General features: G+C 36.4%; 1 protein-coding gene and 1 pseudogene across 5 annotated transcripts in view; one reads left to right on the top strand and one right to left on the bottom strand.

Moving 5' to 3' along the window:
- The window catches only part of AFF4 (AF4/FMR2 family member 4), a 94,056-nt gene that overhangs the window by 27,093 nt on the left and 44,799 nt on the right, over nt 1–22,164 (bottom strand). For all 5 annotated transcript variants that reach the window (XM_041760703.1, XM_041760702.1, XM_041760706.1 and 2 more), the window contains 2 exons: nt 2,765–2,801; nt 1,120–1,165 (listed from right to left, as the gene is read on the bottom strand). In XM_041760703.1, coding sequence (XP_041616637.1) covers nt 1,120–1,165; nt 2,765–2,801 — 83 coding nt within the window. The remainder of the gene's footprint in view (nt 1–1,119; nt 1,166–2,764; nt 2,802–22,164) is intronic.
- On the top strand, nt 19,971–21,539 carry LOC121494366 (annotated as a pseudogene).

The following is a 22,164-nucleotide window of genomic DNA, read 5'->3' as shown; positions in this document are numbered from 1 at the left end:
AACAAAGTAACCAGATGATTACAGAATTATGAAAAGTGTTTTAAGGCTGGCCCAGTTAAGTGGGACAGAAAAAAAAAGAGTTTTCTTTTGGACCGGGCTTAGTGCATCTCTATGACTGATATCCTGTAAGGAAATGTACTTACTCTGAATTCTCTCAGCCCTTGTGATTTAATAATGGCAGCTCAATGAACCTGTTCACACATGTGGATATGTCAAAGTTTTTACCAGACTGTTCAAGGTCCTGCATGCTTTTGTTTCCTCAGCAAACCAAAGTGATTCGCACATATATGGTAGGCTTTTACCAGTTCTTTGCATATGGATAAATATGATAAATATGAATATAATTTTAATTCTTCAGCAGTGAGAGGGACTTCTTGCATTCACATAAGGTCATTCTCACGCAGTTCTCCCTTTGTTCAGCAGAAGAGGTTATCAGTACAGATTGTGGGTTAGAGCTTAGAAGCTAGCACTGTGACCACAATTTCTTCAGAATTTTTATTTTAATCAAGCGAGTCAACATGTGGTCTCAGGAACTGAGGAGCTCATCCCATAAGCTGGAATTTATTATTGTCCAATATATTAGCCTAATTACATTTTGATATATATTCCTGCCCGGTTCCACTTACAGAAGGAGGAAAACTTAAATAGGGTACAATTATGCTATGCTGACTTAAAATACTATATACAGCAGTTAAATGGAGGGCGTACTAAGAAGAATCCTGTATTTTTGGGTCTTTATTAAAAACAAACTACCAACCTATCTGCAAACACAAATACATCTTTAAGAGATGAGAAAAAACTATAATCTCAGAGGAAGTATAGGCAAACTATGGCCTCCAAGTCAAATATAGACTACTATCTGTTCATAAAGAAGTTTTATGGGAACATAGCCACCCACGACCTATATTTGCTTTCACACTACCATGGCAGAGCTGACTAGCTGGGAAAAAGACCATCTAAGCCCCTAAAGCCTAAAATAGTTCATTATCTGGCCCTTTATATAAAAGTTTGCCTACCCCTTCCTTAAAAGATTAAGTACACATATTTAAGTGTGGTGCTAATATGTACACATTACAGAGAGACTTTTAGCAAAACAAACTTATTAAGCAATAAACTTACGATTTAGACTGGTGTCCATTTGAAGTTTTAGAAGGATTGTATCTTTCTAGAACAAAAAGAATGCAAAAATTAACAACTACAATATGGCTATGTAGGTTATAAAATATGTAGAATATACCCTGGAAGAAATGTAAATCAAAACAATGAGACAATTCTTCCCTCCACCAAATTGGCAACACTACAAAGTTCAATAAATATGAGATATGGGTAGAAACAGGCATGCTCAGAAGCTGTTTGTAGGACTATACATTCATACAATCTTTTTGGCAGGCAATCTGGTAATATTATCCTACTGATACTGGAAATGCACGTATACACTGATGTAAGCAATTATGATGAAAAAAAAATGTTTACCATTCTGTATGTTGGTAAATTGAACACCAATAAAAAATTAATTTATTAAAAAAAATGTTTACCTTACAGGAGTTTCTGGAAAAATACATAAACACACACACAGAGACATTTATCATAGTATGGTTTGTAACAGCAAAAACTGGAAACAAATGTCTATCAGGAGGTACTAAAATTATGGTATTCATATAACACAACTTTCATGTTAAAAAAAATGAACCAGAATTTTTATACTGATACAGACACAGCTCTAAAATAAATTAAGTGAAGGATGCCTGGGTGGCTTAGTGGTTGAGCACCTGCCTTCAGATCAGGGTGCAACCCTGGGGTCCTGGGATCGAGTCCTACATGAGGTTCCTTGCAAGCCTGCTTCTCCCTCTGGCTGTACCTCTGCCTCTCTCTCTGTGTGTCTCCCATGAATAAATAAATAAAATCTTAAAAAATAAAATAAAGTGGAAAACACAACAATATACAGTGTAGTTTATGATCCCATTAGTATTAGTCAGTTATGGGGAGAGGAGGACAACTAAAAATAAGACATTCTTAAAACATTTTAAGAGAGAAAATGTATACTTTCTAGCTTATAGCTATTTTCTACATACCAATAATGGCAGGTCACTTTTTCCTACAACTACAGCTTTAAGGCAGAACCAGTGTAAATCTACCTTATTAAAGAAGTTACTACTCTTGGCAAAAAAACATTTATTTTGTTACAGAGCTACATGGGGGAAGCCTAGACACCTGCAAGGTTCCTGACCTTACCCCCTAGTCTCTGGTCTCTGCTGAGACCACACTTAAATTCTCTAAGGCTATAGTTTCCTTAAGTTCTTCTCAGAAACCAAAAGACAGAAGATGGACAGTGGACTTTCTTCCCAGATGGAAAGGCCTGGGAAAAAGGAATAAATACAGACACAGGAAGAGAAGAGCTACGGAAAGCTACAACCCCTTCTTGCTTATTAGTTTAACTCTCAAAGAACCAACTCTTCACAAAGGAGACAGGAAGACAGAAGAATGGCTCTTGGGTTTAAGAGGGGCCCATCAAACTGAATTTATGAATTCTGAACTATTACTACAAATATTTAATAAAAATAGTTAATTCTGATTGCTAATGATCAGTAACTCTTCATTTTTTAAGTATATCAAGATTTGGTTTAACTCATTACTAATCAACAGATACTAAAAACTGGGATAAAGTAAGTGAAGGAATTATGAAAGCAATATATCATGTGAGCCTGAGAAATAAATGCTCAATAAAAAGCTTAACTTGGAAACCAAGAGGAAAAGTAATACTCACTTTGTTCTCCAGGGCCAAAACTGGACTGCTGAGATTCCTAAGAAAAAGGGACATAAAATTATACAGTGGCATTAAGAGAAACGTTCATTAGTGACATAAGCTTCAAATTAAACTATTCAATTCCAGCTAATTCAATAAAGGTCCTGTTGAGTTCCTAAGAACACATAAAAGAAAAAACAATGGAAGAATTTCACAATCACATTTGCTCAGCCTCAGTAATCATGTGGTCAACAATAAACTTTCCCAAAGCTCATTACAAAAAGCATCAAGCGGGCAGCCCCAGTGGCTCAACAGTTTAGTGATGCCTTCAGCCCAGGGCAGGATCCCAGAGACCCGGGATCGAGTCCCACGTCAGGCTTCCTGCATGGAGCCTGCTTCTCCCCCTGCCTGTGTCTCTGCCTCTCTATCTCTTTCTCTGTCTCTCATGAATAAATAAATAAAATCTTTAAAAAAAAAAAAAAAGCATCAAGCTACCTAATAGTTCCTCTTTATTATTCATTTCTTTTCAGCAGCACCGATGGTACTCTTATCCTAATTTAGAGCCCTGGGAAAGCAAATGATTTTAATTTAAGATTCTTGGTCTTAAGAAAATGTTGGTCTTAAGAAAACTCTTGGTCTTAAGAAAACTAAAAATAAATAAATAAAAATGAATGAATGAATAGTGCCTGGGTGGGTCAGTTGATTAAGTGTCTGACTCTTGATTTTGGCTCAGGTCATGATCTCAGGGTCATCAGATAGAGCTCTGTGTTAGGCTCTGCTCTGGGCAGGGAGCTTGTTTAAGATTCTCTCTCTTCTGGGCAGCCCCGGTGGCGCAGCGGTTTAGCGCTGCCTGCAGCCCAGGGTGTGATCCTGGGGACCTGGGGTCGAGTCCCGCGTCGGGCTTCCTGCATGGAGCCTGCTTCTCCCTCTGCCTGTGTCTCTGCCTCTCTCTTCGCTCTCTCTGAATGAATAAATAAATAAATCTTTAAAAAAAAAAAAAAGATTCTCTCTCTTCCTCTCCCCTGCCTGCCTATCCCCACTCAGCTTGCCGGCATGCTCTCTCTAAAATGAATGAATGAATGAATCAATCAATCAATCAATCAAAATAAAAACCTACACTAGAAAATAGCTGTACAACCTATATAGACTCAAAGATACCACTTTCATGAAATAAAAACCTCACATGGTATTCACATGTCATTTTACTACCTTCCTTTTTCCATTCCCAATATCTTATAATTAGCAAATTGAGGAAAAGATTGTCATGTACTTCTTTGTATGCCATGTACTGGTACAGTGTCTAGCACTCAGGAAGCACTAGTAAAAAAGCAAGCCCAAATGTCACTGTCAATGAAACAAACATGGGTTTCCAAAGTCAACTGTCATGATCACAACACCTGTTTCAAACATGTGCAAATTGTGCATTTTTCTAGGTTAAGTCTGTAGTACACAATGTAGTATTAAAATTACACAAACATCCCTAAAAACCTACTTAAAAATAAGCACAATCTTACTTTAATGATAGAATTATCTGTGAAAGAGAAATCCACATACTATGAATTTTTAAAAATACAGTTTTGCTGTTAACAACAACAACAAAAAAACACTGTAAACCTACATCTGCAGTCAATTGATTTTCATCAGGTATGAGAAGAGCATCCAACAAATGGTGCTGGGACAACTGAATAGCCATATGTAAAAGAATGAAGTTGGATGCTTACCTCAGATAGTACTAAAAAAATAACTCAAAATGGGTCAAAGACCTAAATGTAAGAGATAAAACTTCAAAAAACTCTTAGAAGAAAATTTAGAGTCAAACCTTAATGACTTGGCAAAGAACTTATACTTATGATACCAAAAGCATAAAACACAAATGAAACAAACAGATAAAATGGACTTCAGCAAAATTAAGAACTTCTGTGCTTGAAAGGACACCATTGAAAAAGTGAAAAGACAACCCACAGAATGGGAGAAAATATCTGCAAATCATATATCTGATAAGAGACTACTTACTACAATATATAAAGAGCTCTTACGACTCAATGATAAAAAGACAACCCAATAAAAAATAAGCAAAGGATCTGAATAGGCATTTCTACAAGGAAGATTTACAAATGGTCAATAAGCACATGAAAAGATGTTGTTTGATATCATTTGTCACAGGGAAAATGCAAATCAAACCCATAATGAGATATCATTTCACACCTACTAGGATGATTAGGATCAAAAACACAGATAACAGCAAGTATTGACAAGGATGAAGAGAAAATGAAAGCCTAGTGGGAATATAAAGTGGTGCAGCTAGCTTTGGAAAACATTCTGGAAGTCCCTCAAATAGTTAAACATATAATTACTGTATGACCTCATAATTCTACTCCTAGCTATATAGCCAAATGAAAAGAAAACATTATGTCCATACAAAAATTTGTACACAAATGTTTACAGTAGCATTATTCACAATAGCCCAAAGCTCAAAACAACTCAAATGTTCATCAGCTGATGAATGTATAAACAAAAGGTGATATATAACCATACATGGAAAAGTATTTGGCCACAAAAAAAAGAAATGAAGTGCTAATGCATGCTATAATGTGGGATAACCTTGAAAACACTGGGCTAAGTGAAAGAATCCAGGTGCAAAAGGCCATTTATGGTTAAGATTCCATTTTTGCAAAAGGTCCAGAAAAGGGAAATCTACAGAAACAAAGAACAGTGGTTTCATAGGGCTGGGAGGGAGACAGAGGGACAGTGGGTAATAGAAGAAGAGGGAGGAGTTTCTCTTTGAGGTGATGAAAATACTCTAAAATTCATTGTTGTGATAGTTCACATACCTATAAATATACTCAAAACCATGTAATTGTACACTTTAAATGGGTGGGAGGCAAGGTATGTGGATTGTATTTCAATCAAACTATTTAAAAAACTGCAAATAGAGCAGTGGCCAAGCTCATGCCTGTGAATTGCGTTAAAGATGCAAATAATCTTCTACCTCCTTGAATCGCTAATTATTTTATATTCATTTACGTGGTAAATGGCCTAAAAGTTAATAGCCCAAACTTTCAATTAATCTCAGACCCCTTTTCCTCACACTTCTGACAAAAGTCAGTCTGCTGGTCTCCAAATGCTAGTGGATCTGTCTCCAAAACATCTACTAATGCAACACCATCTCCTCTCCACCTACACTGCAAAGACTTCTGGTCCTCACATTTAAAAAAAAAAAAAAAGAAAAAAAAGATTTTATTTATTTATTTATTTGAGAGAAAGAGAGCACAAGCAGGGCAGAGGGAGAGGGAGAAGCAGACTCCCCACTGAGCAGGAAGCCCACAATGGGGCTGGATCCCAGGATCCTGGGACCATGGCCCAAGCCAAAGCCACCCAGGCACCCCATCCTCATTTTTTTAAATCTACATAGGCCATCTAGTGGGTGCGTCTTTCTGGCTCTAATCTTTCTCCTTCACTCAACCATAGCCTCTAATTAATCTTTCTAAAGCCCAAATCCTAGTATGAGTTACCACTACTCTTTTTTCATAAAGCCTTCAATGGCTCTTTTTGTTTTTCCTAGGGATGAAACTCAAACTCTTTGACATGTTATCCATTCATATATCTAAGAACTGGAAAAAAAGAATAATAAGCAAAAACAGACAAGGGCCTTGTAACTCATGGAACTTAACACTCATCTAAATAATGTCAATGACTATCTCTGCAACTATTCATGCACATAAAGGTAAAATGGTAATTGTGGTAAGTACAATGAAAGGCAATACATAAAGTATATTATATAAGAGCTTATAATTGTAGTAGTAGTAGTAGTAGTAGTAGTAGTGTGCGTGAGCATGTGAGTGAATGTGTGAGTTGAGAGCAAGAGAGGGAGAGACAGACAGACAGATCTAGCCAGGAAGATGAACAAAGGCTTCCCTGAGCAAGTACCATTCATGTTGAGACCTGAAGTGTAGGTAGGAAGTAAACTGGGAAAGGTAAGTGTTCAGGGTACAGAGAACAGCACGTGTAAAGCCAGAAAAGATAGGAGCACAACTAGTATATAAAGGACTGAAAGGCAGTCCATGAGAGGAAAAGGTACAGGAGGAAGGGTAGTGAGAAATGAGACTCAAGACTAAAAAGGCTAGATCCTATAGCATGCAGACTTTAGAGATTACATTAAAGAATCTTTATATATATATATACACACAACCACATCTATTTAGTAAAACTGGGGACTTGTGGGAGGGACAGAGAGGAAGTGGGGTTCAGGGGAAGGTTTAACTCATTTTCACATAAGGTAACTTATGTGTCACAAAGCAACCAGTGCTTCTATGTTAGTGTAAAAAATCTGAACTTCTGGAACATTTGGGTAGCTCACTTGTTTGAGCATTTGACTCTTGATTTCAGCTCAGGTCATGATCTCAGAGTTCTGGGATGGAGCTCTGCTTAAGATTCTTTCCCTCTTCCTCTCTCTCCCCTCTGCCCCTCCCCCCCACTCCCTGACTCATGGGTGTGTGAGTGCGCATGGGCATGTCCTCTCTCTCAAATAAATAAATAAAATCTTTAAAAAAGATATGGACTTCTATATTAGTGTAAAAGATTCAAGAGTACTATTACTATGTAGGTTCTCCATGGGAAAAAAGAGGAGGGTGGAGGATAAATTATTTACATTATACTTGAGAGTTTATATTGTCTCTGTTATCTTTATCTTTCTTTGAGAGATGCACAAAGTAGTAGCTCTTCAAATGTTTTATAACTGGAAAAGAATCTAACAAAAATCATAAATTGAGATTATTAGAAGACCTCTACATAGCTAATTTTATACAATGAATGATTTATTCTAGTATTTGTTTCTTGAATCTTCAGCTACGTTTTCTAAACCTGCCTCAAAAGTAGTTCCAGACAAAGAAATGCATTTTAATATATTCTCTCTTTACTAGATTTTACTCATTTTTCACTAGAGCAGAAAGACCAAGTTTTTGGACAAAGGTATAGAACACTGGGAGAAATCTCAAAATAGGTTTTTAATACAACTTACTAAACTTAAATGTTAAAGGACTGAATTGAATTATCACACAACTCAAAATACCAGTGAATATGAATCATGATGCCCTCATAATTTTGTTAATATCTCAAGGTACATTATACACTAAAAGCAAGGCTAATGACATATATGCACATTCAAACTACTGTTGATAATCTAGATATTTTCTTTCTTTAGCTTAGGGCATCCTTGTTTCTACTTTGTACAGTGACAGATAAAGAGCTAAAACCAGAAAAAGAAAAATCTCAGCTCTGTTATTTTCTTGATTGCTTAGAAATGCATTTTAGTGTTATTTTCCACTGGGTAGTTTCACTGCAGGTCTATCTTTTAAATCACTTGTGCATTTAGTGAAGATTAGCTGAATTAAAACCAGTTAAAATAATCTGCAAATCATCTTAACCAAGCCCGTTTAAAACTGTGATATGCTGGAGCCAGTAAGAGCAAATCAATGAGAACAATCAACTATCAACTTTTCCATAATGAGAAGACCTAACCTTCTCTTGCAATACTTCAGAAATAAAATGTGACCAGCTGCCACTCAGATCAAGACAAGCAATACTACTTGGATTTTTTTTCTGAGACGGAAAAATAGAGAATTTGAGAACTGAAAAATAATAAAGTTTCATCCTGTTCCCCCACCACCACCCTCAATCTCTAATACACACAACACTGGAGTATATGCTTTCCACTTTGGAGATCACTGACTTCCCAGAGTGGTGAGAATAAAGATGGAGAAAAATGAATAGAATTAAAGCACATGAGAATAAAGATGGAGAAAAATGAATAGAATTAAAGCACATTCAAGGAGGTAATATCATTAGGACTTGGTGACAGTTTATTGGGTATGAAAGAGAGGTAAGTACTAAAGATAATTCCAACAAGGTTTTCCTAGCTTCACTAAGACAGGGAACAATAAAAGACAATTATGCTTGTCTTCTCATGCTTTTGGTTGGGAGCTAGTATGGAGAATCACAAATTTTCCCTGGAAGATGTCTCAAAGGACTTGAAACTCAACATCTAAGAACTGTCAACTATGCAGCTGGATATATGTATCTGGAATTAAGATAAAAATTTTTATTAAGATAAAAATTTGTGGAACACATTAAGTAAAGAGGAAAAGGATACAAAGGACAAAACAATCTAGGTCTAAGCATGATATGTATAACTACGCATCCACATAAACAGTAATATGTAATTTTTTCATTCTTTTGTATTATTTTATTTCCACAACCAATGTTGGGCAGACTGAAGCAAAACACATTTCATTTGTATTCTATTATAGCATTGAGCACAATGCCTAGAAAAGTTACATTTATTGGTAGAGGCAAAGATAGAGGAGAAAAAGGAAAAGTCAGAGAAGCAAAGTAACTCTGGATGAGCAACGTATAGTGGAAGACAAGGAAGAAATAGGTTAAAATAGTATTTAATGCTCATGAGAAGCCAAATGAAGATAAAAAATGAAAAACATTAATTGGATTTACAAAATGTGGTCATAATGAAAATCCTTATGGTGAGGTATCAGGGGTAAAAAGCAAGATCAACCAGACTAGACTGAGGAGTGTCTGAGGAAAGAATAACAAACAGCAATGAGGAACTACTCTTTCAGGAAGTTTAACTCTAGGGAGGAGGACTGGCTAGAGAATCACATGGAATAGTGGGATCTATTTCTTTGTATGTATGTATGTATGATGGTCTTTGTAAATTGGACAGATCAAGGATATTTAAGTCAATGGCATGGATTCACCAAACCAGCTCTCCAAACATACTCCTAAACTCAATTTCTCACTCACCACAAGCCACATGTGAACTGATCTTTCAGATCTGCTAATGAGTGTGAAATCTTCCTATTGTGCTCCTTATTTTCCCATGTGCTTCTAGCATCTTATAGTTCTTCTAAGCCCAGTTGGTGTCATCATCTTAGGATGCCATCTCCAAATTCCCTACGTATCAAAATTTATTCCCTTCTCCGTCCTCTCAGTGGACTTCGTTCATATGGTTGGCACACCCAGAGAATAAATACCTATTAAAGCTTTGTATAAAGCTATGAACTATATTCACACACAAAGGTATATTCACTGAAAAGTTAGAGTGAGATGGGGTATAAAAAAGCAAAACCCAACTTGTAAAAGCAACCCAATCAAAGTAATGATCACTAAGTAGCTAACGGATGTGTTTCAGAAAAACCAAAAATCTAACCACATTACTTGAGTATTTATATCCAAATTCAGTAAACAAACATTTACTGAACAGCTATATGCGCCAGTAACTATTCTAGGCATTGGCACATACTATCCTAATTGTTTTTTAAAATACCAATCTTAGTTAGAACAGAGATAACATCCAAATGACTTAATGCTATACCTCTGAAGCACCTAGAACACCACCAGTTGTTGTTTCAAACATACACTGAATATGTGCAAGGGCAGTTAAAAGCTTTAGTAGGCTTCAAACTGTCACTGGAAAATCTACCAACCTATCTCCCAACTATACCCACCTAATCTGCTTTCCCTCTATAACAGAGAATGACTTAACTGTGCTCTATTCTAAAGTCAATATTCTCTACTTGAGCACTGAATCTCAACTTCTCTTTTGGAGATTTCCTAAAGTTACCCTCTGTTTTTCCCATGTATCATTTGTTTTTCTTTTTTACTAAAACATCATGATCAACATATATACATATTACAGATGTATGTATATATGGTAAAATATTCTTATCTTATGAAAATACTCACCTGACAACATCACTACACCCTTCTTGGCACCATCACATTTCTCTGTTCCCTTTTACAGACAATGCCTCAAAAGAAAATCTTCGTTTACATGTTCACCGTCTCCAGTATCTTTTGTGCCTCTGCAATCATTCTTTGGCCCTCAGCTTTCTAATTAAAGTGTATCATCAATAAAGAATACATTGTTAAATATGATACCTGGAACATATTAAGAACTTATTAAGTAAATGTTTGACAAATAACCATCAAATTTATAGAGATGAAAGCCATAATGCCAGAGATAAAAAATATGCTAAATGGGATTAACAGCAGATTAGACACTGCAGAAGCAAAGATTACCAAAAGAGAAGATGTAACAGACTACCCTCAAATGAAACAAAAGATAAAAGACTGAAAAAACTGAACAGTTAGGAATAACTTCAAGAGGCCTAATATACATGTAATTGGAGCCCCAAAAGTAAAGGAGAAAAGGGAAAGAGGGAATACAGAAAATTCTCTTGAGAAAATAATATGAAACATTTTTCCCTAATGTGATAATAACTATAAAACCAAAGTTCTAAGAAGCTAAAAATAATCCCAAGCATAAAAAAGATGAAAAGAACCACACCAAGACACATAAAAACCAAACAGCTTAAAATCAGTGACAGAGACAATCTTAAAAGCAGCCAGAAGGAAAAAAGACACATCATATACAGAGAAGGAAAAAATGACAATAAATTATGTATCAGACACAACGCAAGCCAGAAGATAGTGGACAATATCTTTAACCTAGAATTCTATTTCTAGTAAAAAAAATATCTTAAGAAAAAAGGTAAAGTAAAAATTTCAGACACACAAAAGCAGGAAGCATTCATCACAAGCAGACAAGTATTAAAAGATACGTTAAAAAGAAGTCCTCCAGGTAGAAGGAAAACACATCAATCAGAAATCTGGATGAACACAAAAAAATAAAGAGCCAAAGAAATGGTTATATTAAGAAAAACAAAATCTCTCTTCCCCTATTATTTAAATCTCTTCAAAATATAATAGACTGTTTAAATGAAAAACAGTACAAACACTGTAGGGTTTATAACTTAAATGTATGAAACAACAGAACAGATGCTGGGAAGAGAGAAACAGTGCAATGTTGAAAATTCTTATATAACAGAAAGGCGTGGTATATTACTTGAAGAAGGACTTTGACAAAGACATATTCTATAAGACCTGGAGCAAACATAAAATAAAACAGTTAAATTTAATAAGCCAAAACTATAATGCAAATATAAAAAATACTGAATCCAAAAGAAAGCTAAAGAGGGGAAGGACAGATAGGACAAGTAGATATCAAAAGGTAAGATGGGGTAGATTTAAACCCAGGCACATCAATAACCACATTAAATGTAAATAGCCTAAATATACGCCCTAAATAAATAAATGCCCCAATAAAAGAGCAAAGTATCAGGCTGGATTTTTTTTTTAAAAAAAGGCAAATGCCACTTAAAAGAAATGTATTTTAAATGAACATAGATAAGTTAAAAATAAAGAACGGAAAAAGGTATTCAATATGTACACTAATCAAAAGAAAGCTAGGCTGGTTATATTAATATCAGAAAAAGTAAATTTTATAGTAAAGATTATCATCAGGATTAAAAAGGGTCATTTTCAGAACAGTAAAGTTATTGATTCATCTAGAACTAATAACAATCCTAAATGTTTATGCACCTTAAAAAAAGAACTCCTAGAACTATGAAGAAATGAATAATTCAAAATCATAAATTCATAAATTCAAAATAATTGGCTATTAACTATAATTCTCAATTGATAGAACAAGTAGAATTAAAATGAGTAGGAACATAGAAGACTAATACTATAAACCAACTTGATCTAACGAACACTTACAAAATACTCCACTTACCAAATAGTAAAATACATATTCACGTGCATACAAAACTTTTACAAAAAAAAAAATATATTATGGACCATGAAATAAGCTGTAATAAATGTAAAAGGACTCAAGTAACCCAAAGAACATTCTCTGACCACAATGGAATTAAGCCACAAGTGACAAAATATACTCGGTAATAGAAAATAGGTGGAAAATCTCCTAATATCTGAAAACTAAATGATACTCCAAAACAATCGTCAGAATATAGAAGAAATCAGAAAGTACTTTGAACTGAATAAAAAAGAGAACACATTTCAGAATTTGTGGTATGCAAATAAAACATTTACTAAGAGGAAAATTCATTGCACTAACAGCTTGTATGAGAAAGTAAGAAAGATCTCAAATCAATGACCTTAGCTTCCTCCAGACTTTTTTTTTTTTTTTAGGGCAGCCCGGGGGGGCTCAGACGTTTATCAGCACCATCTTCAGCCCAGGGCGTGATCCTGGAGACCTGGGATCCAGTGAGTCCGTCAGGCTTCCTGCATGGAGCCTGCTCTTCCCTCTGCCTGTGTCTCTGCCTCTCTCTCTCTCTGTGTCTCTCAAGAATAAATAAATAAATAAAATCTTAAAAAAAAAAAAAAAGACTTTTTTTTTAAAAGAAGTGTAAATTAAACCACATGAAAGCAGAATAAGAAAATAATAAAGATGACAATGGAAATCAATGCAATAAAACCAAAAAACAATGAAGGAACAAAAGCAGTTTTTTAGAAGAGCAAGAAAATTGGAAAACTTCAAGGGATGCCTGGGTGGTTCAGATGGTTAAGTGTCCAATTCCTGATTTCGGCTCAGTCATGGGAAAGGGGATCAGGCTCTGTTTTCATTGTGGGGTAGTCGGCTTTAGATTCTCTCCCTGTCCCTCTGCCCCTTCCCTATCCCCTCTTTAAAAATAAATAAATAAACCTTAAAAAAAAAAAAAAAGAAATACACGATCAACTGCAATTGCTAGGGCAATTCCATACAGAGACAAGCTTCCTTTTCTTTTAAGAGGTGGGGGTGAGGGCCAAAGGAAGAGGGAGATAAGTTCAAGCAGGCTCCACACCCAGCACAGAGCCCATAAGAGGGAGAGGAGGTGTTAAACTCAAGACCCTGAGATCATGACCTGAGCTGGAAATCAAGAGTCTGACACTTAACTGACTAGGCCACCCACAAGCCTCCAGAAACAAGCTTTTTAAACAAATGATGATGGAAATGGGTATATTACACAAAAATTTAAACTGACCACATCGTGCCACCATATATAAAAATTACCTTAAAATGGATCATGGATCTAAATGTTAAGCCTAATACTATAAAAATAAAAACAAACAAAACAAAACAAAAACACAAGAGACTGTGGGTTAGGCAAAATGTCTTATACACCAAAAATATGATCTGTAAACAAACTGATGAATTAGACTTCATCAATATTAGCAACTTCTCCTCTTCAAAAGATATAGCTAAGACAATGAAAAGGGAAGCTACTTACCAGGGACAAAATGTATAAATCCTGTATCCAATAATGGACCTGCCTCCTGAAAATATGAACTCTCAAGCTCAATAAAAAGAGGACAACAATCCAGTAAGAGATGGGCAAAAGATTTTAAACAGTGCACCAAAGATACACAAATGACAAGTACATAAAAAGGTGTTCAACCTTATCTGTCATAGAGAAATGCCAATCAAAACCAAATGAAGCACTCTTATGCAACTGCTAAAAGGCCTAAAATTTAAAAAGACTAACGATACCAAACACTTGTAATATGTGATTCAACTGAAACTCTCATCACTAGTAGGAATATAAAATGGTTCAATCACTTTGGAAAACTATATGAGAGTTTCTTAAAAGTTAAATGTACATTCACCCTATACTTGAAGGTATTTACTGATGAAAAATAAAAGCATGTGCCCATACAAAGACTTGTATACAAATATTCACAGTAGCTTTATTTTTTAACTACAAACCAGAAATAGCCCAAATGTCCATCAGTAGGTGAACAGGTAAACTAACTCTGGTATAATTATGAAACCAAATACTACTTAGCAATAAGAAAGAATGATTTAAACATTTGATAAGATGAATGAATCTTAAAACAATTGTGCTGAGGGGCACCTGGGTGGCTCAGTCAGTTGAGCATCTGCCTTTGACTCAGGTCATGATCTCAGGATCCTGGGATCCAGCCCCACATGGGGCTCCTTGCTCAGAGGGAAGTCGGCTTCTGTCCTTCTCTCTCTCCTTCTGCCCCTCCCCAACTCATGCTCGCTCGCGCTCTAATAAACAGTAATCGTGCTGAGTGAAATAAACCAACCAAAAAGAGTACATGTATAACCATTCTATTTAGTTTTTGAATTGTACATGTTTAGTGACAGAAATCAAATTAGTGGTTGCCTAGGGATGGGAAGGGCAGAGATTACAAGGAAGAGAACATTACAAAGTATCAAGGAATATTTGGGGTATACCAACAAGAGGAAGGATAAAAAAATATGAATATTTCAAAAGATACAGAAAAAGCATGGTGACAAAGTACAACATCCATCCATCCATGATAAAAACCCTCAATAGAGCAGGCTTAGAGGAAACATACCTCAACATAAAGGCCATATTATGAAAAACCCACAGCAAACATCATCCTCAATGGGGAAATACTGAAAGCTTTTCCCTTAAGATCAGGAACAAGACAAGTCCACTCTTACCATAGTACTAGAAGTCCTAGCCACAGCAATCAGGAAAGAAGAAAGAAAAAAAAGAAAAAGAAAGAAAAAGAAAGGAAGGAAGGAAGGAAGGGAGGAAGGAAGGAAGGAAGGAAGGAAGGAAGGAAGGAAGGAAGAAAGAAAGAAAGAAAGAAAGAAAGAAAGAAAGAAAGAAAGAAAGAAAAGAAAGAATATTCAAACTGGTAAGGAAGAAGTCAAACTTTCACTATTTGTGGATGACATTCCATATACAGAAAACCGTAAAGACTGCACCAAAAAACTACCAGGATTAATAAATGAATTCAGTAAGACTGCAGGATACAAAGTCAACATACAGAAATCTGTTGCACTTTTATACACTAATAACACAGTAGCAGAAGGAAAAAATTAAGAAAACAATCTCATTTACAGTTGCACCAAAAAATAATAAAATACCTAGTAATAAATTGTTTAAAAAAGATTTTTTTTATTTATTCATGAGAGACACAGAGAGGGAGAGAGGCAGAGACACAGGCAGAGGGAGAAGCAGGCTCCATGCAGGGATCCTGATGTGGGACTCGATCCCAGATCCCCAGGATCACGTCCTGGGCTAAAGGCAGATGTTCAACCGTTGAGCCACCCAGGCATCCCCCTAGTAATAAATTTAATCAAAGAGGTAAAGATCTGTACTAGGAAAACTACAAAACGCTAATGAAAGAAATTGAAGAAAACACCAACAAATGGAAAGATAATCCATGCTCATGGATTAATACAAATATTGTTAAAATGTCTATACTATTCAAAGCAATCTAGATTTAACACAATCCTTATCAAAATACCAATAGCATTTTTCACAGAACTAGAACAGATAAGCTGAAATTTGTATGGAACTACAAAAGCCCCTGAATAGCAATCTTTTTTTAAAAAAAGATTTTATTTATTTATTCATGAGAGACAGAGAGACAGAGAGAGAGAGAGGCAGAGAGACAGGCAGAGGGAGAAGCAGGCTCCATGCAGGGAGCCTGACGTGGGACTTGATCCCGGGTCTCCAGGCTGAAGGTGGCAGCGCTAAGCCGCTGAGCCACCCGGGCTGCCCCTTGAATAGTAATCTTAAAAAAGAATAAAACTGGCGGTATCAAAAATCCCATATTTCAAGATATACTACACAAAGCTGTAGTAATCAAAACAGCATGGCACTGGCAAAAAGACACACTGATCACATAGATCAATGGAACAGAATAGAGAACCCAGAAATAAACCCATGATTATACAGTCAATCTACAACAAAAAGTGCAAGAATATGCAATGGGGTGGGGGACGCCTGGGTGACTCAGCCAGTTGAGTGTGCAAATCTCTTGGTTTCAGGTCATGATCTCATGAGTTGGGACCAACATCTGGCTCTGTGCTCAGCAGGGAATCTGCTTGAGAGTGGCTCCATCTGCCCCTCCCTCCACTCATGCAAAAGTTTTCTCTCTCTAGAATAAATAAATAAATCTTAAAAATGAAAAGAAAAAAAAAGAAAAGAAAAGAAAAGAAAAGAAAAGAAAAAAAGACAATCTCATCAACAAATGATGTTGGGAAAACCAGACAGCTACATGTGAAAGAATGAAACTGGACCACTTTCACACCATTTTTATTTTTATTTTATACACAAAAAACAACTCAAAATGGATTAAAAGCCCTAAATGTGAGACTTGAAACCATAAAAATCCTACAAGAGTGTACAGGCAATAATTTCTCTGACAGTGGCTATAGTAACATTTTTCCAAGTAGGTCTCTTAAGGCAAGGGAAACAAAAGTAAAAATAAACTATTAGGACTATTTCAAAATAAAAGGCTTTTACATAGCAAGGAAAACAATAAAACAAAAAGACAACCTACTGAATGGGAGAAAATATATGCAAATGATATATCCAGTAAGGGTTAGTATCCAAAATATATAAACAACTTATACAACATAACACCAAAAAATAATTTTAAAAAAAAATGGACAAAAGACAAGAACATGTATTTCTTCAAAGAAGACATACAGTTGCTCCACAGACACATGAAAAGATGTTCAACATCACTCATGAGAGAAATGCAAATCAAAACCACAATGAGATCTCACCTCAAATCTGTCAGAATGGCTAAAATAAAAAATACAAGACACAACAAGCACTGCTGGCAAATGTGGAGGAAAAAGTAACCCTTGTGCACTGCTGGTGGGAATGCAAACTGGTGCAGTCACTCTAGAAAACAGTGTGGAGGTTCCTCAAAAAATTAAAAATAGAACTATTCTATGATCCAATAATCACACTACTGGGTATTTACCCAAAGAATATGAAACTACCTGTTCAAAAAGATAATAAGCACCCCGATATGTACTGTAGCATTATTTGCAACTGCCAAATTATGGAAGCAATCCAAGTGTCCATCAATAGATGCATGGATGAAGATGTAGTGTATGTATGTGTGTGTGTGTGTATATATATACACACATATAAACATATATATGCATATATATACACATATATGTAAAACAGTTGTAGATATATATATATATACATATGTAATATATACATATAATGGAACATTACTCAGCTATACAAAAGAATAAAATCTTGCTATCTGCAACATGGATGTGTCTAGAAAGTATAATGGTAAATGAAACAAGTCAGTCTGAGAAAGACAAAGTACCATATGATTTCACTTAAATGTAGAATTTAAGAAAACAAACAAAAAAAGGAGACAAAAAACCGAGACTCTGAAATCTAGAGAACAAACAGAAGGCTACCAGAAGAGAGGTGGGGGGAATGGGCGAAATGGTGAAAGCATTTAAGAGTACACTTATCATGATGAGCAATGAGTAATGTACAGAATTGTTTAATCACTATACAGTACACCTGTAACTAATACAGCACTATACTAATTATAGAGGAATTAATTTTTTACAAAATTTTAAGATTTTATTTATTTATCTCAGAAAGAGAAAGAGAAAGAGCACAAGCAGGGGTCAGGGCAGAGGGACAAAGAGATCCCCACTGAGCAGGAAGCCCGACAGAAAAGGGCTCAATCCCAGGACCCCCGAGATCATGACCTGAGCCAAAGTCAGATGCTTAAGGGACTGAGCCACCTAGGAACCCATCCCCCCAAAAAAAATTTTTTAAGAGAAATATTTGGAGTAATTGCTATGTTAATTGTACTGTCATAATGGGTTTACACATAAGTCAAAATATCAAATTTAAAACATGTTCTGTTTATTGAATATAATACTCAATAAAGCTACTTAAAATAATATACTTGATAGTTTATTTTTTTTCTTTTAAAAATTTTATTTATTCACGAGAGACACACACAGAGAGACAGAGAGAGAGAGAGAGAGAGAGAGAGAGAGAGAGAGGCAGAGACACAGGCAGAGGGAGAAGCAGGCTCCATGCAGGGAGCCTGACGTGGGACTCGATCCCGGGTCTCCAGGATCACATCCTGGGCTGAAGGCGGCACTAAACCACTGAGCCACCGGGACTGCCTGATAGTTTATTTTTTTAAGGATTTTATTTATTCATGAGAGACACAGAAAGAGAGAGGCAAAGACATAGGGAGAGGGAGAAGCAGGCTCCATGCAGAGAGCCTGATGTGGGACTTGATCCTGGGACTCCAGGATTGCGACCGGAGCCAAAGGCAGATGCTCAACCATTGAGCCACCCAGGCGTCCCTACTTGATTGTTTAAAATGTAAGGGATAATAATGTATTGTGCGGTTTATAACATACAGAGAGCAACATGTATGATAAAAGCAGAAAAAATAAAAGGGAAATGAAGTTAAACTGTTACAATTAACCTGTATGCGAAATGATGTATTAAAGTAATCGTACTATGTGATGCTGTAAACCCTAGAGCGCGCACACAGACACACAGACACACACACACACACACACACACACCTGGAGAACTCATACTTCCCTATTTCAAAATTCACTACAAAGCTATAGTACTCCTGACAGTGTGGTAATGCCATAAGGCCAGATACATCGGTGAAAAAGAACTCAGAGTACACAAAATACCCCTCACATTTATGGTCAATTTATTTTCCACAAAGGTACCAAGGAGATTCAATGGGATATCACAACCACAATGGTAAACCATGTCACACCCACTGAAACAGCTATAGTCAAAAAGAAGGGTAACAACTCAGGCAGGATTTGAAGAAACTGGAGCTCGCATACACTACTGATGGGAATATAAAATGGAACAACTACTTTGGAAAATTATCAGACAGTTCCTCAAAAGATTAAACACAGTTACTATATGACCCAGCAATTCCACCCCTAGGTGGAATAACCAAGAGAACTAAAAACCTACATCTACACACTAATGTTTATAGCAGCAATTTTCATGATAGCCCCAAACTATATAAGGGAAAGAAGGAGAACTGAGTGGGAAAAATTAGAGAGGGAGACAAGCCATGAGAGACTCCTAACTGGGAAACAAAAAAAGGGTTGCAGAAGGGGAGGCGGGTGGGGGGATGGGGTAACTGGGTGATGGGCACTGAGAAGGGCACTTGATGGGGTGAGCACTGGGTCTTATATTCTATGTTGGAAAATTGAATTTAAATTTAAAAAATGTAACAAAAAAAAAATAGCCCCAAACTGAAAACAACCCAAATGTCAATCAACTGCTAAACATAAACAAAATGTGATCTATCCATACGATGGAATATATTTAGCCATAATATGGAACAAAATACTGATATGTAACATCATGCTAGTGCTTTGCCCAGTGGCAGTTTCAGAACCAATGAGGTTTATCCGAGGTGCGATTATTGCTAATTAAAAACATCATGCTAAAAAAATAAATAAATAAAAATAGAATAAAATAAAAACATCATGCTAGATGTAAAAGACCCAGTCACAAAAGACCACATATTGTCTAATTTGATTTATATGAAATGTTCAGAATAGACAAATAAATAGAGATATAATGTAGATTAGTGATTGCTTTAGGGCTAGGGTAGGGGGCTGGAGGACACAAAAAAAGTGACTGCTAAATAGTATAGGGTTTCTTTTTGTGGTGATAAAATGTTCTAAAATATTTGTGGCGATGATTACATAACTATGAAAATACAAAAAACCAGTTAACTGTACATTTTAAGTTACTGAACTATATGTATTTATACTTCAGTAAAACTGTTACCTAAAAAAAATTATGAATGGGCTTGCATTCATAAGCCAGAACTATGAACTTATGCTCAAAGTCTTCTAATGAACTCAAGCTTTAATTTTGCAATTAAAAAAAGAGGTATACCTATTAAATAATTCAAGGTAGGATATTAAAAATAATTATTTAATCTGAAACAATCTCAAGAAAGGGAACAAAGAAAGAATTGTTGAGACAAAGAGAAAACAAACAGCAAATGGTATATTTAAACCCTACAATATAAAAAAAAAACTCCACAAGATACGTTCGTTAGATTACTCCTTTCCGCCCCTGGACGCCGCCGAGTAAGCATCGTTAAAGTTTCCCCTCCCACCGCCGTCATGTCTAAGTCAGAGTCTCCCAAAGAGCCGGAGCAGCTGCAGAAGCTCTTCATCGGAGGTTTGAGCTTCGAAACAACCGATGAGAGTCTGAGGAGCCATTCTGAGCAACGGGGGACGCTTACGGACTGTGTGATAATGAGAGACGCCAACACCAAGCGCTCCAGAGGCTTTGGGTTCGTCACGTACACCACCGTGGAGGAGGTGGACGCGGCCATGAACGCCCGGCCGCACTAGGTGGACGGAAGAGTCGTGGAACCAAAGAGGGCTGTCTCCCGAGAAGACTCTCAAAGACCCGGTGCCCACTTAACTGTGAAAAAGATTCTTGTCGGTGGCATTAAAGAAGACACTGAAGAACATCATCTAAGAGACTATTTTGAACAGTATGGGAAAATTGAAGTGATTGAGATCATGACTGACCGAGGCAGCGGCAAAGAGAGAGGTTTTGCTTTTGTGACCTTTGACGACCACGACTCTGTAGACAAGATTGTCATTCAAAAATACCATACTGTGAATGGCCATAACTGTGAAGTAAGGAAAGCCCTATCAAAGCAAGAGATGGCTAGTGCTTCGTCCAGCCAAAGAGGCCGAAGTGGTTCTGGAAACTTTGGTGGTGGTCGTGGAGGTGGTTTTGGTGGGAATGACAACTTTGGTCGTGGAGGGAACTTCAGTGGTCGAGATGGCTTCGGTGGCAGTCGAGGTGGTGGTGGATACGGTGGCAGTGGGGATGGCTACAACGGATTTGGTAATGACGGAAGCAACTTTGGAGGTGGCGGAAGCTATAACGATTTTGGCAATTACAACAATCAATCCTCAAATTTTGGACCCATGAAAGGAGGAAATTTTGGAGGCAGAAGCTCTGGCCCCTATGGTGGTAGAGGCTAATACTTTGCCAAACCACGAAACCAAGGTGGCTATGGTGGTTTCAGCAGCAGCAGCAGCAGCAGCTATGGCAGTGGCAGAGGTTTTAATTACTGCCAGGAAACATAGCTTAGCAGGAGAGGAGAGCCAGAGAAGTGACAGGGAAGCTACAGGTTACAACAGATTTGTGAACTCAGCCAAGCACACTGGTGGCAGGGCCTAGCTGCTACAAAGAAGATATGTTTTAGACAATACTCGTGTATGGGCAAAAAACTCGAGGACTGTATTTGTGACTAATTGTATAACAGGTTATTTTAGTTTCTGTTCTGTGGTAAGTGTAAAGCATTCCAACAAAGGGTTTTAATGTAGATTTTTTTTTTTGCACCCATGCTGTTGATTGCTAAATGTAATAGTCTGATCATGACGCCGAATAAATGTGTCTTTTTTCAAAAAAACAAAACAAAAAAACTCCACAAAAAGCCCACTACAATATCAATTACTACATTAAAAAGAAATGGTTTAAACACTCCAAGATTAAATGCTAGAGATTGGCAAACTGCAAAACCAAGACCCAACAATGCTGCCTATAAGAAACTCACTTTAAATATAAAGCCACCAATAGATTAAAAATAAAAGAATAGAAAACGTTAAATTGTGTTAACAGTAAGTTAAAAGAAACCTGGAGTGACTATATGAAGATCAAAATTCTAAAGTAGATTTTAGAATA

Source organism: Vulpes lagopus, chromosome 7 (genome assembly GCF_018345385.1).
Source record: "Vulpes lagopus strain Blue_001 chromosome 7, ASM1834538v1, whole genome shotgun sequence".
Classification (NCBI taxonomy): domain Eukaryota; kingdom Metazoa; phylum Chordata; class Mammalia; order Carnivora; family Canidae; genus Vulpes; species Vulpes lagopus.
This window is presented reverse-complemented; position numbering and strand designations above follow the sequence as displayed.